This window comes from Cicer arietinum, chromosome 8 (genome assembly GCF_000331145.2).
Source record: "Cicer arietinum cultivar CDC Frontier isolate Library 1 chromosome 8, Cicar.CDCFrontier_v2.0, whole genome shotgun sequence".
Lineage (NCBI taxonomy): Eukaryota > Viridiplantae > Streptophyta > Magnoliopsida > Fabales > Fabaceae > Cicer > Cicer arietinum.
In genome coordinates this window covers 3,658,516-3,672,258 of record NC_021167.2, presented here as the reverse complement: position 1 = coordinate 3,672,258, position 13,743 = coordinate 3,658,516, and the positions used below count along the sequence as shown (strand labels likewise).

Sequence of the window (13,743 nt, the reverse complement as noted above, 5' to 3'; positions counted from 1 at the left end):
GGGACCAAATTAAAACAAGTTATGGGAACAGTCGGTGCCATACTCTTGCTTGCAAAGGTTACACTTGTGTATGTTTTTAGAATTGTGCGATTGAAGGAACTTAATACATGTGTGTTGCCATAATGAGATTTAAATTTTAAAAGTTTAATTGAGAAATGTCAAAATTATTAAATTATTAAGTTGAATATAATGTATTGAATTCTAATTTGATAATTTACAATTATATGAATTTTTAATAGTATTAATAAATAAAAAAGTTTATTTTAAACGATTGTGTCTTTAATATTATGTTTGGTTTATAAAAAAAGCGAGAGGAAAAAAAGATAAGGGAAAAGAAATGAAAGTATGAAGGAAAAAACTGTTGATTTTTAAATGTTTGGTTGGAAAAAAAAATAAAAATAAAGTAAAAACTTTATTTTTTAAAGTTTTTTTTATAGAAAGTAAAAGGAAATGACAAAAATATGTCAATGAATGCTACGATAAAAATAGCAAGAGTAAAAATAAAAATATAAAAACTTGACCCATTTCTTTCTAAAATAGAGAAGAAAAATATTTGTTGGACCACTAAATATTTTTCATCTTCTCTAAATTATTTAAGTGAAACCAAATCGTAAAAAATATTTCAAAACTGTTCTCTTCCCTTCTCCTGTTTCAAATAGTGTAAGTTCAAGTAAATTAGTCTTTTTTATTAGTGCACTTTGTAACTTGCATACCACATTGGATCAAGATCCTCTAATGCAAGTGTGTATATAGATACACCACTCTCTATATCTCTTGATTTCCCTCTATCTCATCCTTATATTTTTATTTTTTATTATTCTCTCTCCTCTAACACGTATGATACTTCTCGTAAATGCGACAGGTGATTCAAACTTTACCACATTAACCTCAAGTTCTTTTTTTAGAAAAAAGTTGTTGACATTTTTGCATGGATTTTTCTTGATATTGGGCTTAAACTCAACGAAGTTCGACTTGTAGCTACTTGGAGAGTTAGCTTTTGTACCCCCTATTTAAACTTATACTCTCCTAATTTAATGTTTTTTGAGTGAAATATCCAAAATAACTTTAAAAAAATCAGTAAAAGTCAAAATAAGAAAAAATGAAAACAGTTTACCCCATCACTTGAAAAATCTGGAAAAGTGATTTTTTCAGAAAAAAAAGTTTTTACCAGAAATTTCAAAAATGAAATTTCCGGGAAGGCAAACCGAAAATTTGAGAAATCCGGTAATTCAAAATCAATACCGGAAATTTGAAACTTCCGGATGCATTCCTGGAAATTTCATTTTTGAAATTTCCGGTATGCATTTTGAATTACCGGATTTTCAAATTTCCGGTTTGTGTACCGGAAATTTCATTCCTTTTTGAAATTTCCGGTACAGTGTAATTATTATTATTTTTTTATTTTTTTTTATTTTTTTTATTGAATTTTGTTAGTGAGGACCAGAGGAGGAAAATCTGACGGTGGTGATGATTTGCGAGTTCGGCCTCCTACACAATCAAATAGGAGAGCTGCTGTTGAAAAAAGGAGAAAGAGAAATGAGGAAAGGCATGCGCCCTAGGATGAGCAGCCCCAACAAAATCCTATGTTTGATGCAGAACAGGATGAGCAGCCCCATCAAGATCATGTGTTTGATGATGAACATGATCAGCAACAACAACAGTTTGATGATGAACATGGTCAGTAGCACCAGCCTGAAGAACCCATGTTTCCTGGAGGTCCTTATGATCTTTATGTCCTTAAAGATTATGAGCATCATATTGCAATTAATGTGTGGAATGAACAGGTTAGTAAATAATTTATTTTATTACATATTATAATATATTTGTAGTATATGTTATTTTATTACACATTATAATTTATTTGAAGTATAAGATTATAATATATTTGTAATTGTGTTATTTTTAATTAAACAGGATAGACGTGCCTTGAAAGTTGTTTCGAATGGCAAAAAGCAAGACAAATTCATTGATATTAGATATCATTTACCTGCTCAAATAGATCATTGGATTAATATATCTGAATTACGTCCTCTGAGAAGATACAGCTAGGGCATATCTACTTCATTTGGTAGGATGTACCATTCTTGCTGATAAAAGTTTTACACTTGTATCTGCAAAATATCTCTTTCTGTTTCAAGATCTTGATAGTTGTGGTAAATGTGCATGGGGATCAGCTGCACTTGTTGTGTTATATGACTATCTTAGAGATAGTACATTGCCTGCAACCAAACATATTGGAGGATATTTATCTTTATTTCAGGTACTATTATATTTATTATACTTATCATTATTTTTTTAATTATTTGATCACCTTAATAATTTTACTACATTTCAATTATTTACAGACTTAGATTTATGAACATTTTCCTGATATTTGTAAACGGGATATGGATGAACATATTTCTTCATTGCCACGGATGTTTCGTTGGACTGCAAAACAAACATTTGGGAATGTTGCATATTACATGGCAAAGTTGGATGCTTTGAGGGATACTGATATTATTTGGGAACCGAATTACGATGAGAACGCTGTGACACGATTTCAGTCTGTGCCATTATTTACAAGATACATTCGTTGGTGTTTCACGATGGTTCCGTATTTACCCGAGAGGTGCATACGACAGTTTGGGTATACTCAACACATTCCTCCTACACCACTGATGTTTGTTGCACGTGATGTCGACGTTGAATGGAGTATGTACCAGAATTCTGTACGATCACTTCGAGCTAGATTGCATCCAGCTGCATATCCACATGAGTGTGTTGAGGGATACATTCAGTGGTATTATAAGATATCTCATCCTCGGATGATCCCTTATGTTGCTGCATATGCTTGTCCTTGTTATGATGCTGATGCTGGTCCTGGTCCTGGTCCTGATGCTGGTCCTAGTCATGATGCTGGTCCCGATACTAGGTGTACACGGTGTCACGCAGTTGGTGGTCTTATACAGCAGAGTTTAGATTTGCATATGGGTGGTCCTGAAGATCAGATGTGTGTCTTATTATAGAGAGCTTTATACATTTCTAGAGGATGAGATTATCAGTAGTATTATAGTTGTATTATTCAGACTTATTTTATTATTCGCGAGTTATTTGTTATTCAGACTTATTGTATTAGCGACTTATTCAGACTTATTTATTAGCGATTTATATATTTATTAGATGATTGACACTGAGTTATTATTAGCGACGTATTCAGGTCACGCAGTTGGTGGTCTTATACAGCAGAGTTTAGATTTGCATATGGGTGGTCCTGAAGATCAGATGTGTGTCTTATTATAGAGAGCTTTATACATTTCTAGAGGATGAGATTATCAGTAGTATTATAGTTGTATTATTCAGACTTATTTAGTTAGTTATTTATTATTCAGAGTTATTATTAGCGACTTATTTATTGTTCAGAGTTATTATTAGCGACTTATTTATTATTCAGAGTTATTATTCAGAGTTATTATTAGCGATTTATTTATTATTCTGAGTTATTATTAGCGACTTATTTATTATTCAGACTTAATTAATTAGTGACTAATAGACTTATTTATTATTAGCGATTTATTATTCAGAGTTATTATTATTATTCAGAGTTATTATTAGCGACGTATTCAGACTTATTTATTATTAGCGATTTATTATTCAGAGTTATTATTATTATTCAGAGTTATTATTAGCGACGTATTCAGACTTATTTATTATTAGCGATTTATTATTCAGAGTTATTATTATTATTCAGAGTTATTTTATTTATTATTCAGACTTAATTAATTAGTGACTAATTTATTATTCAGAGTTATTATTATCGACTTATTTATTATTCAAAGTTATTATTAGCGACTTATTTATCATTCAGAGTTATTATTCGCGACTAAATTTCAAACAACATTTAAAGTGGCAATCCTATCATTTAAAGCAACATACAAATTAAAAGTGCCAATCATCTAAATTTCAAACAACATTTAAAGTGTCAATCATATCATTTAAAACAACATACAACTCAAAAGTGTCAATTATCTGCCAAAGACATATAATCTGAATTATTTTCTAAATCTAAAGAACCCCAGTGTTGTAGACGTCCTGCATAAGCGATAGCCCATGATGTAGACTCATCGCTACGATGCTTCTTCCAATGCCATGCAAGTGGAGGTAACGGACATGCAAATTTCAATTTAACTTGAACCAAATGATTTTCGTTAACAAAGCCAATGTTGATAACACGATCACGTGACAAATCTCCATTATGTGCACCCCTCAATGGGAAAAAAGTCAAACAAAAAGTTTTTGCTAATGTAACAAGAACGAGATTTTATTTTGTTACTATCACGTAACCCATATCAGGAATCGTCACCCACTTCTCGTTAGCTTGGTTTTCCAACTCAATTACAAGTAAAGACTCTGTCACTTCTTGCAAATGTTCCTTGAATAATGCAACATATAAATCAGGTTTGGACTTAATCTCTGTATATACAACTGCCGACGTATAATGCTCCAGTATTCTTCACCATAACCAAGTAAAGCAACAATAGCACGATATCCACAATTTCCATCTGCTTTAACATTAACTATGTCTTCAATATATGGATGAATTAAAGAAGGAAACTAGTGGAAATATTTTTTAACCTGATGGGAGACTTGTTTGGATGCTTGATGGGAGACTTATTTGGATGCTTGCTGGGAGACTTGAGTATCAACATGCTCAAAGTATGATGGGTCGCGATATACGTCATATCCCTTCGGCTTATTGTCTTTTTTCTTAACATCACCTTTTGTTTTGATTTTATCCACTGGTGCACACATTGATGTTGTCTTCGGATATGCTATTTCACGCAACTTGCTCTTTAAAGCCCTTCTTCCAGCAATATTAAGTATTTTCCATTTTTTCCAAATTATATCCATCTCCGATGTAATGTCCAACTCTGAATCATTTGTCAACTGGTCATTCTCTTGATCACTATTCAAGGTTAATTTCCTCCAATGTATATGAACAGCATCTAATGAGATTGGAACACCTTTCATCTTGTATCCTGCTAACTCACATGCACAAGGTAATCCATGAGTCTTTCTAAGTATACAACAACACACATCTTTGTCGTTACCGACATAACTGACTCTCTTGTATTCTTCAACAATATCACCTAAGGCTTTCTTGGATACCACCCAAGTCAATTTCTCAAAGAATGGATTGTTGTGTATATGCTCTTTGCGACCTTTACTTATCTCAAATGAACCTTTGATCTTAATAATTTGAAACTTCAACATGTCATTCATACCATTCCATGCCTTACAAAAATCTCCTTTACTGTGTTCCAAAAATCTCTTCAATGACCAATGAGCAGACTCAACCCTAATATTTAAACAAAAAAAATACAAAATGTGAAGTAATGATCATATATCATGCATAAATCATATATCATATATCATACAAAATGTGAAATTTTAATGACATACCTATTAGTCGTAGTATTTCCTAGATGCAATACTCGATTGGTCCATGCTTCAACAAATCTTTCCTTATGAGGATTCAACCATGTGTCTCTGACGTAGTCAAAGAAAATAATATTATCGACACATGCTTGCTCAAATACTTGCAAAAGTTCCTCGTACTCCTTCTCTTCAGAACAATAAACAATTTTCCTCCACAACTCAAGAATGGGTTCTTGCATGTCTTTCTTTAATATATACTGTTTGCATTTGGCTCCAACATTTTTGTTAATATGAAGTTGACAAAGTAAATTTGTTGAAGATGGAAATACAACTTTAATTGCATTCATTAAAGCCAGTTCTCTGTCAGTCACAATCACCTGAGGAAATGGCGTGTTTGAAAAAAACAACTCTTTTAACTTCTCCAATGCCCACCAAAAGTTGTCTTGACGTTCAGAATCCATATAAGCAAATGCAACATTAAATGTCAACCAAGTTGAAGTTACACCAACAATTTCAAACAACGGTAACCTATACTTGTTGGTTTTGTAGGTGTTATCCATGATCAATACAAGAGGGAACATGTTAAACAAAGTTATGAAATATGTGTGCGTCCAAAACATATCCCTACTCCAACAAGTATATTTCTCAGCTTCAAGTAACTTCAACAAATGTTGCATATCAGTTCTAGGTCCCATCAAATTCTTCCTGTATGTACTTCGTCGCTTGTAAATTTGATAGATACTAGTCACATTCTCCGTATCTCGATCTCTCAAATATGACAAGATGTGTCTCGGTGCAACGTGATATTTTATCAACTCGTCAACATGTTTCTTATCTTCTTCTGTTAAGCGTCCCATAAATGCATTATTCTCAAAATTAGCTACTAACTCATGGTTGTGAAGTCCACAGATTAAACTAATAATTCATCCTTCATCATTTTTCAGTGGTCTCGATCTAAGTTTAAACGGACATCCACACCTTTTAGTTGAAGTACCTGTGTCATTTTTATTTGACTTATATTGTCCACCTCTATCACAACCAAGAATTAATTTTGACTTTCTTCCTCTCTTTCCAGTCTCTACGTCTGATCGAGTAATGATAACTGCTACTCGATTTTGTCGATCTATCTCTCTTGCCCATGATATGACAGCTTCTCGTGACTCAAAAATTTGATCAGTTGTAAATGCTTCAGTTAAATCTATAAATACTGGTTGTGAAATAAAAAAAAATAACTACCGAATTTTTGAAATTTTCGGATTAACTACCGAAAATTTCAAAAAACGAAATTTTCGGTGAACAAATACTAACTACTGGATTTTTCAAAATTTTTGAAATTTCCAGTATTGAAAATACAACTACCGGAAATTTCATTGACCAAATTTTCGGTAATAAATATAACTACCGGAAATTTAGTTGCAAAAAATTACATACCGGAAATTTCAACGAGGGTTCAGATTTTGGAGTAATTTTTTTTACAGCTCACGTGAATGAATTTATTAAGGATAAAATTGGGTTTTTAACAAATTGGGGGTACAAGTTTAAATAGGGGGTACAAAAGCTAAGAGTCAGCTACTTGTACTCCATCTTTGTTTTGTGAAAGGTCCAATTTAATTTAGTTTCCTAGTTTTTTCTTAGGTTTTTAATCAGTACAAGTTGAGGCATAATATAGAACACTTAATAGTAACGATACAACCCAAAATAGATTCTTTAAAATTTTCTATTAAGATACTCTAAGAGAAGAAGTAGAAATTCATACTATGAAAAACATGTAGGCTAGGCTACAAGAGAAATTCAAGATTACCTCTTCTTAGTCATACTATGGGAGAAATTTAACATTTTATTTTGCATAATAATTAGCATTTCGAAATAAAATTTTATATAATTTTTTTTTAGTATAATAGTTAATGTAATTCTAGTATGATGAATGAAATTATAAGATATTTGAACGTTTTATTTAAGTAGTTCCATTAGTGAGTTAAAAAATACTTAATAAATATTAAAAAAGAAGATTGCGATTTATATTCGACAAACTAACATAACCACTAATTTCTAACACATGTTCGAATTTCTGCTATAGACTAGAATGTAAATATAGTAAATTGAGATACACTAATTTTCTATTACATTCCAATTCATGGTATTCTCATTCCAAACATACCCCTAGTTCCTCTAAATGATCACATAGAAGATTCAATAACTAAGCAAATATTATGTTAATAACATTTGTAAAATGTTTGATCTTTGTTTAATTTCTTTTCAACGTTGGAGAGAAAATGTTCCTTAATTACCATTTTCTAGAAGAGCTATTTATCGAAACTCAATTAATTAACAAGAAAATGGTACAAATATTTAAAACAAATGAACTGCTTTTTTTTTGCTGGAAATAACTTGGTAAATGATGTCGATATTGTGCTATGTTTTCAATTCAGTCTCACAAAAGTCAAAACAATCACCTTCTCTAACGATCCGAAAGTGGCCTATTATAAAATACATTAAGAAATCGAATCAGTGCCCCAATATCTCATCCCCTGGTCAAGACACAAGATATTTGAAAGTTATACCATGTACTCCACACTCATATTTTTATCTTTAAATTTTATACAAACTATCCATTTTACATTTTTTTTAAATGATAATAATAAACTTTTTTTATTCTACTAAATTCAATTTTAATTTTGAAAAATTTTAAAAAAGTTTTTCAGAACACATTTTCAATTTGAATTTTTCAGTTGTGTATCAAAAAAAATTTTAAAAACTTTTCAATACATAAAGTTTAAATTTTCAAAAATACATTAATATATTGTAAAACTTAAAAAAAAAAAATTCCGCTACATAAACCCATTTGTACAGCAAAAAACTAGAAAAATAATTTCTAATACACAAAGATTAAGGTTTTCCAATATACAGTTTGAATTTAAGATTTACCTTAAACCCTATTAAAATACACTTATCTACAGAAGAATTTAAAAAACACATTTGTATACAGAAAAAGTTATAAAATTTTCCAAAAATCACGTGAGTTTCAGAAAACTTTTTTAAAAGTTTTCAAGAACTCAAATTGAATTTAATATAATAAAAAAAATGGATCAAATAAGTACTTTATATAAATTGTATGGATAAGAGTATAAGGGTGGGTACAGAGAAAAAAATTCGAACTCTTTTAACTCCACATTTCGAAAGGAACTTCTTTTTCCACTCTTCACATACACTTCATAAGTATGTTTCTGATGAAAACAAACTGTTTTTTTTACGCTCCAAAACAATTTGTTTTTCTACCCGAAAATACATTGCTGAACACGGCTATAGTTTTCTAGACACATAACATAAAAATAACTCGAAAAAGATCCAGAGACTGGTCATAAGGGAAAGACTCCTGGTCTTTTACACCTCCATGACACAGGCACCAACTCCAACCACTTGTTGTGGCAACTGTTACGCCCTCTATACGCCTACATAACATAAGCAAACGCACTCTTGGCAGTGTGGGTATGCCAGTCCTTGAAAACTAAGCTCCACTCTCTCGCAAGATAAAGTTACAGACAAAATCTAAGATATCACAAAATTGCAAGCACACATGCACCACTAGACACTACAATGCAAACTTTGGCTTTTTGCTTTTTAGTAGACATTGTGTAGAAAATTTTCTAGACCATTCAAAAACCTAATGTCACCCTTGCTAATGCAAACATGGCTATCCCAAAAATTATACCGCTATTCATAATTAATTTTGAAGGTCTTGTTGTCGTTTCCAAAATTACAAAAGCTAGAATCATAAACAATAATAACCTTGAAAGTTAAAACAGGCAAAATTTTCTTGCGCTACCAACTAAATTGCTGATAACTAGGAGCTACCATATATCATATCCTCAATAATATATTGAAAGTGTTCGGTGGTGCTTCAGAGATTCACACTGAACTCCTGAAGCCCATAGCCAAAGATCCAGCTCCACACTGAGCACCTGAAATTAGACAATGAAGAGTAATGGCAACGATGTATCAGCTTCAGGTAATTCAGCAAAAACATGCAATAATGCCAAAACTACCCGTTTGGTCAACATAAAGAAAACACCAAAACTATGCAACTTTTTTCCTGCTAATTGATAATTCATTACCAAACTCTTCAATATGTTTCCCTTCTAAACAATCTTTCATTAATGGTCAACTTTCATTTCTCTGTGTGAGAGTACGTGCACATGTTTTCGGTAGTATATGCACCTAAAACTAAAAGCATCATAAACAATTGGCAATGAATGTTCAAGGATATTGTTCCTTGTCCATGCAAGACAATTAAAGGGATTCACGGTCAATTGTGATATACTTTTTTTATTCAATAGAATAGACTTTAAAAGAAATCTATATAATATATACATTTAAAATGTAATAAAGAGGAGATACTTTGCAGGTAAAAAAGAACTCACCTGTCTTCCTGATTTTACACTTATCAGCTCCCTCATTTTCTCCACAGCATGTATAGAGCAAGCGCGTAGTTCAACTTCCTCTTCAGTCCCTGGACCTATTTCTCCACTGGTTTCGATTGTACTGGTAAGTGTTGGACTGAATTTTAAAATGCCAAGCTGCTGAAGCACAGCTGGGACGATGTAGTCAGCCATTATAGTTAGAGAGCTGATGTCTTTAAACTCGCCATATCCTTGGCCCCTAAACGCACCCCATAAATCAGCTGCAAATATCTGAGCTCTTTTATATAAAAATACTTGGCGACCTTTGTACACTGAATGGTCCCTAAAGCCTAGAACAGTTCATATTTGGAGTCAGGGAAACAAATACTTCGCACACAATCAAAAGCAACTTGAAACAGAAATATTTAAAACTAGGTTGTAGATTATTTCAGAAATTACACAATGAAAGACAAGAAAAGAAGAAAAGGTTATACCAGGAAAATGACGTGCAACAAGGGCAACCAAATTCACAGCAGATTTTCCACACTGCTCAACAAGATTAGAAGCTTTTCCATCGAAATTTCTTTCCAGTTCAATCCCAACCTAGCAGTAGAAGTGGACCATATAAGACATTTGACTATGACATTTTAAGATATGCTTATCAATTATCATTATAGATCAATCAATATAACCGACTAAAGGTAACTTCAGCAGCAATGATTTGTTTTACCTCGTGAAGTAACCTAACTCGTTCATCTTCCAAAGGAAGAGGTCTAGGCCAATTAAAAAGCTCGCGTAGTTGTGGACCTGACATTATGAATTGAATTTGTCATTATGCTAAGTAGAAGATGGTTTCTTTATTGAAAACAAGAAAATCCACCATAAGGCCAGATGTATACAAAGATATCAACTGCCACATGAACAAAAATATCAAGCACTTTTCTCTCATCTGAAGAATTACAATTTGACTGTGGTTCCTGCTCAAGCACTTTAGGCAACCAAATATATCCCAAGTAAAATTATTGATTTTTTTTTTAAAGATGCTAAATTATTGTATTTAAACTGAGCATAATATGAATGAAGATTTTACAGTGTTCTGTTCACTGTCCAAAGACCTGATTACCATTAAGTAATATTTAATTTTATGCACCATTACTCGCTCTGCATTACAATATAGGCCCTCCTTTGTACCTAACCACCTACCCTTCAATAATTTTAACAACTGTAGTCTCAAATTTCAATTGAGGATAGAAACACAAACTGAATCATAGATGAAGTTTGACACATTCAATTGTCCGTTCCATACCAATCTATGCACGGAAATAGGATGTTATTTTGCATACAGGCAATGCAGGGACCAAGCAGAATTACCGGTATACTTTTGCAGACGATCAGCATCAAATGCAGACTTATCATTTTGAAGGGCTGCCTTTAGCCCAGATGCCAAATTATCATAATTCAAATCCTTATCTGTCACCAAAACAAGAAGAGAGAGTGATCATTGAAAAGAACAAAAAGAATGGCAATGTTGAATGCCAGGAGGAACAAAGATATGCTAAAATCATAGAAGACATTTCACGTATCCTATTTCATGTATTTCTCAATTAGATTGCCAGCTAACCAACTGACTTGCTAATCATCCTAAAATATAGGCAATAACAGCCTAAAGTTCCCCTGCCCAACAATAAATAATCAATCTTTTTCTCATTGTGTAAGGCTTACTGCACGGATCAGACAAAACTATCTGGTTCAAATTCCAATTCAGCACCAAAAAGGAATAAAAAAGCAACCTTAGTTCTATATGATATATGATGATTTCTCATTAGAATAGAAAGAAAATAAGGAATTCAATATCCACCTAATCTCCCATATATTTGAATCTAACAGAGAGAAGCATGTTGTCTAAATTATTTTTCCTTACCTTAATTCTCTACAAAAAGGTAGGTTTTATTATGTTTTTTTTTAATTCAAATATATTATACAAAAGTGAAGATATATAATAATGACCGGTGATTAAAAATGCTAGGATGATGGCTATGTTTGAAAGCAGAAGCATTTAGTCAATAAAGAAAAGCCACTCCAACAATTGGTCACACAAAAATAATAAGTCAATACACAGGAACCAAAATGCTGTTTGACCAAGTGTCCAGAAAAAATATAACATCACAGATATGGAAATCCAAATTTGCCACCTCTTGCATATTCAAAAACCATTTTCATTTTCACATCCATCAAATACCAACAACACCTTCTACAGGGAAAGTTCTTCTTAACAGCTACATAGCACCGACATTTCAGTTTGAGGAGAGTTCGGTGGCTGGCATATGTCATTGTCACATGAACACATGTATTTTTACATTCAATTCCTTATATTTTTCAAATTATTACTGGTGTTGACATGATAGTATCAATGTTGTGTCTAGTATTTGTGTCTTTGAAGTGGTACATAGCTTAATATAAGTATATATGCCAAAATTTAAAAGACTAAACCCAACATGGTGTCTGATATTTGTGTCTGTGAAGTGCTACGTAGCTTAATAGACATGTATATGCCAAAATTTAAAGACTGAACCCTTCTAATGAAAAAATATGTCTCCTTTTTCTAGTTTTAGGTACTCTAGTGAACTCGTTTCAGTATAACCAGGAAAACGAAGCAAGAATATGGCAGATAAACTCGAATACATTACATAAATTAGCAACTACGAAAAATATACAAAAACAGGGACCATTATCACCCTATATTTAAGATACAGAACACCTGTGATTAATTAATGATAGTCCTTTAATTTTAACATTGCGGAGAAGTTTATATATAGCATTTCAGGTGCGAAATGAAAAAAAAAACACAATTGAAAGAAAGATAACGTACCAGGCCAGAAGCAAAAATTCAAAGCGTCCAATACAAACAAGTACTGAACGGTGAGTGGTCCATTATCAAAATAATGAATCCCTTCAAAATCCCATTCCACTTTGGGAATAGACTCGATCGTGTTCACCACTTTCTCAATTCCTGAAAACGACATCACCAACGCACAAACGCGTTTATTAACTTTCATTTTTCATAATGCACATGCAAAATGAACGACATTAGTATGAAATTGAACCTGAGGGGTCAACGACGACATGTGAAGAACGGCTTGCGACCCAAGCAGAGGTTGCCCTAACTTCGTCCATGGAGTTTTCACAATGCGGCGTTTGAACGTGAACCTGTGGTGAACCCTAAAACGAAAACGTTTGAAAACAAAAGGAATAAAATAAATATGAGGGAGGTTGTTGTTGGTGTTATTTATATACCTGGTTATTAGAAGTTTCGCGGGTTTTCTTAGGGAAGGTGAGGGGTATGGGTAACGTTGGCGTGTTTTCCAATTTCATAAAGTGTGTTTGGTGACACATTGACTCTTAAACCTGACCTTTTTTTTCCATAAATTGGAGTGCTTATGGGCCACGAAATGCCCAATTTAAGGCCTACGGAGGATAAAGTTCCGATATACTACCAGACCTAATGATATCACGTGATGAATGTCTCCCTCACCCACTCTCACCTCCCTTTTTCCAATTCAAACTACTGTGCGTCTGACATGCAGGCATTTTGCACGTTTTTTATCTACAAACAGACGATGGTTTTGAATGTTACAATAGGATAAGCCTTCTCACATTTTTTCTAAATATGAATTTTCCTTCATTTAAATTGATGCAATATATTAATAAAAGAAGTATGATGTAATATAAATTTAAATCACTGAAATTTAAAAGGAGAAATTTACAAACAAAATTACAACATACATTAATATTATAAAGCAGAAAAATAGTTATAAATATAATAAAATTAAGTGTCTATATTATTTATATTTTTAGATTTATGACGTATACGGTATTAAAATATCAATTAAAATTTGTAATATATCAAAATTAATATATCAATTTAAAT

General features: G+C 32.3%; 1 protein-coding gene across 1 annotated transcript; it reads right to left on the bottom strand.

The window, feature by feature from the left end:
* Nucleotides 1-9,110: 9,110 nt before the first annotated feature.
* LOC101497580 (uncharacterized) lies at nucleotides 9,111-13,384 on the bottom strand. The gene is made up of 8 exons (XM_004511796.4): nucleotides 13,110-13,384; nucleotides 12,920-13,034; nucleotides 12,685-12,825; nucleotides 11,187-11,285; nucleotides 10,546-10,622; nucleotides 10,310-10,418; nucleotides 9,837-10,165; nucleotides 9,111-9,377 (listed from the first exon to the last, which is right to left on the bottom strand). Exons 1-8 carry the CDS (start codon nucleotides 13,206-13,208, stop codon nucleotides 9,285-9,287), a joined length of 1,062 nt encoding a protein of 353 aa, XP_004511853.1. The 5' UTR covers nucleotides 13,209-13,384; the 3' UTR covers nucleotides 9,111-9,284.
* Nucleotides 13,385-13,743: the final 359 nt, after the last annotated feature.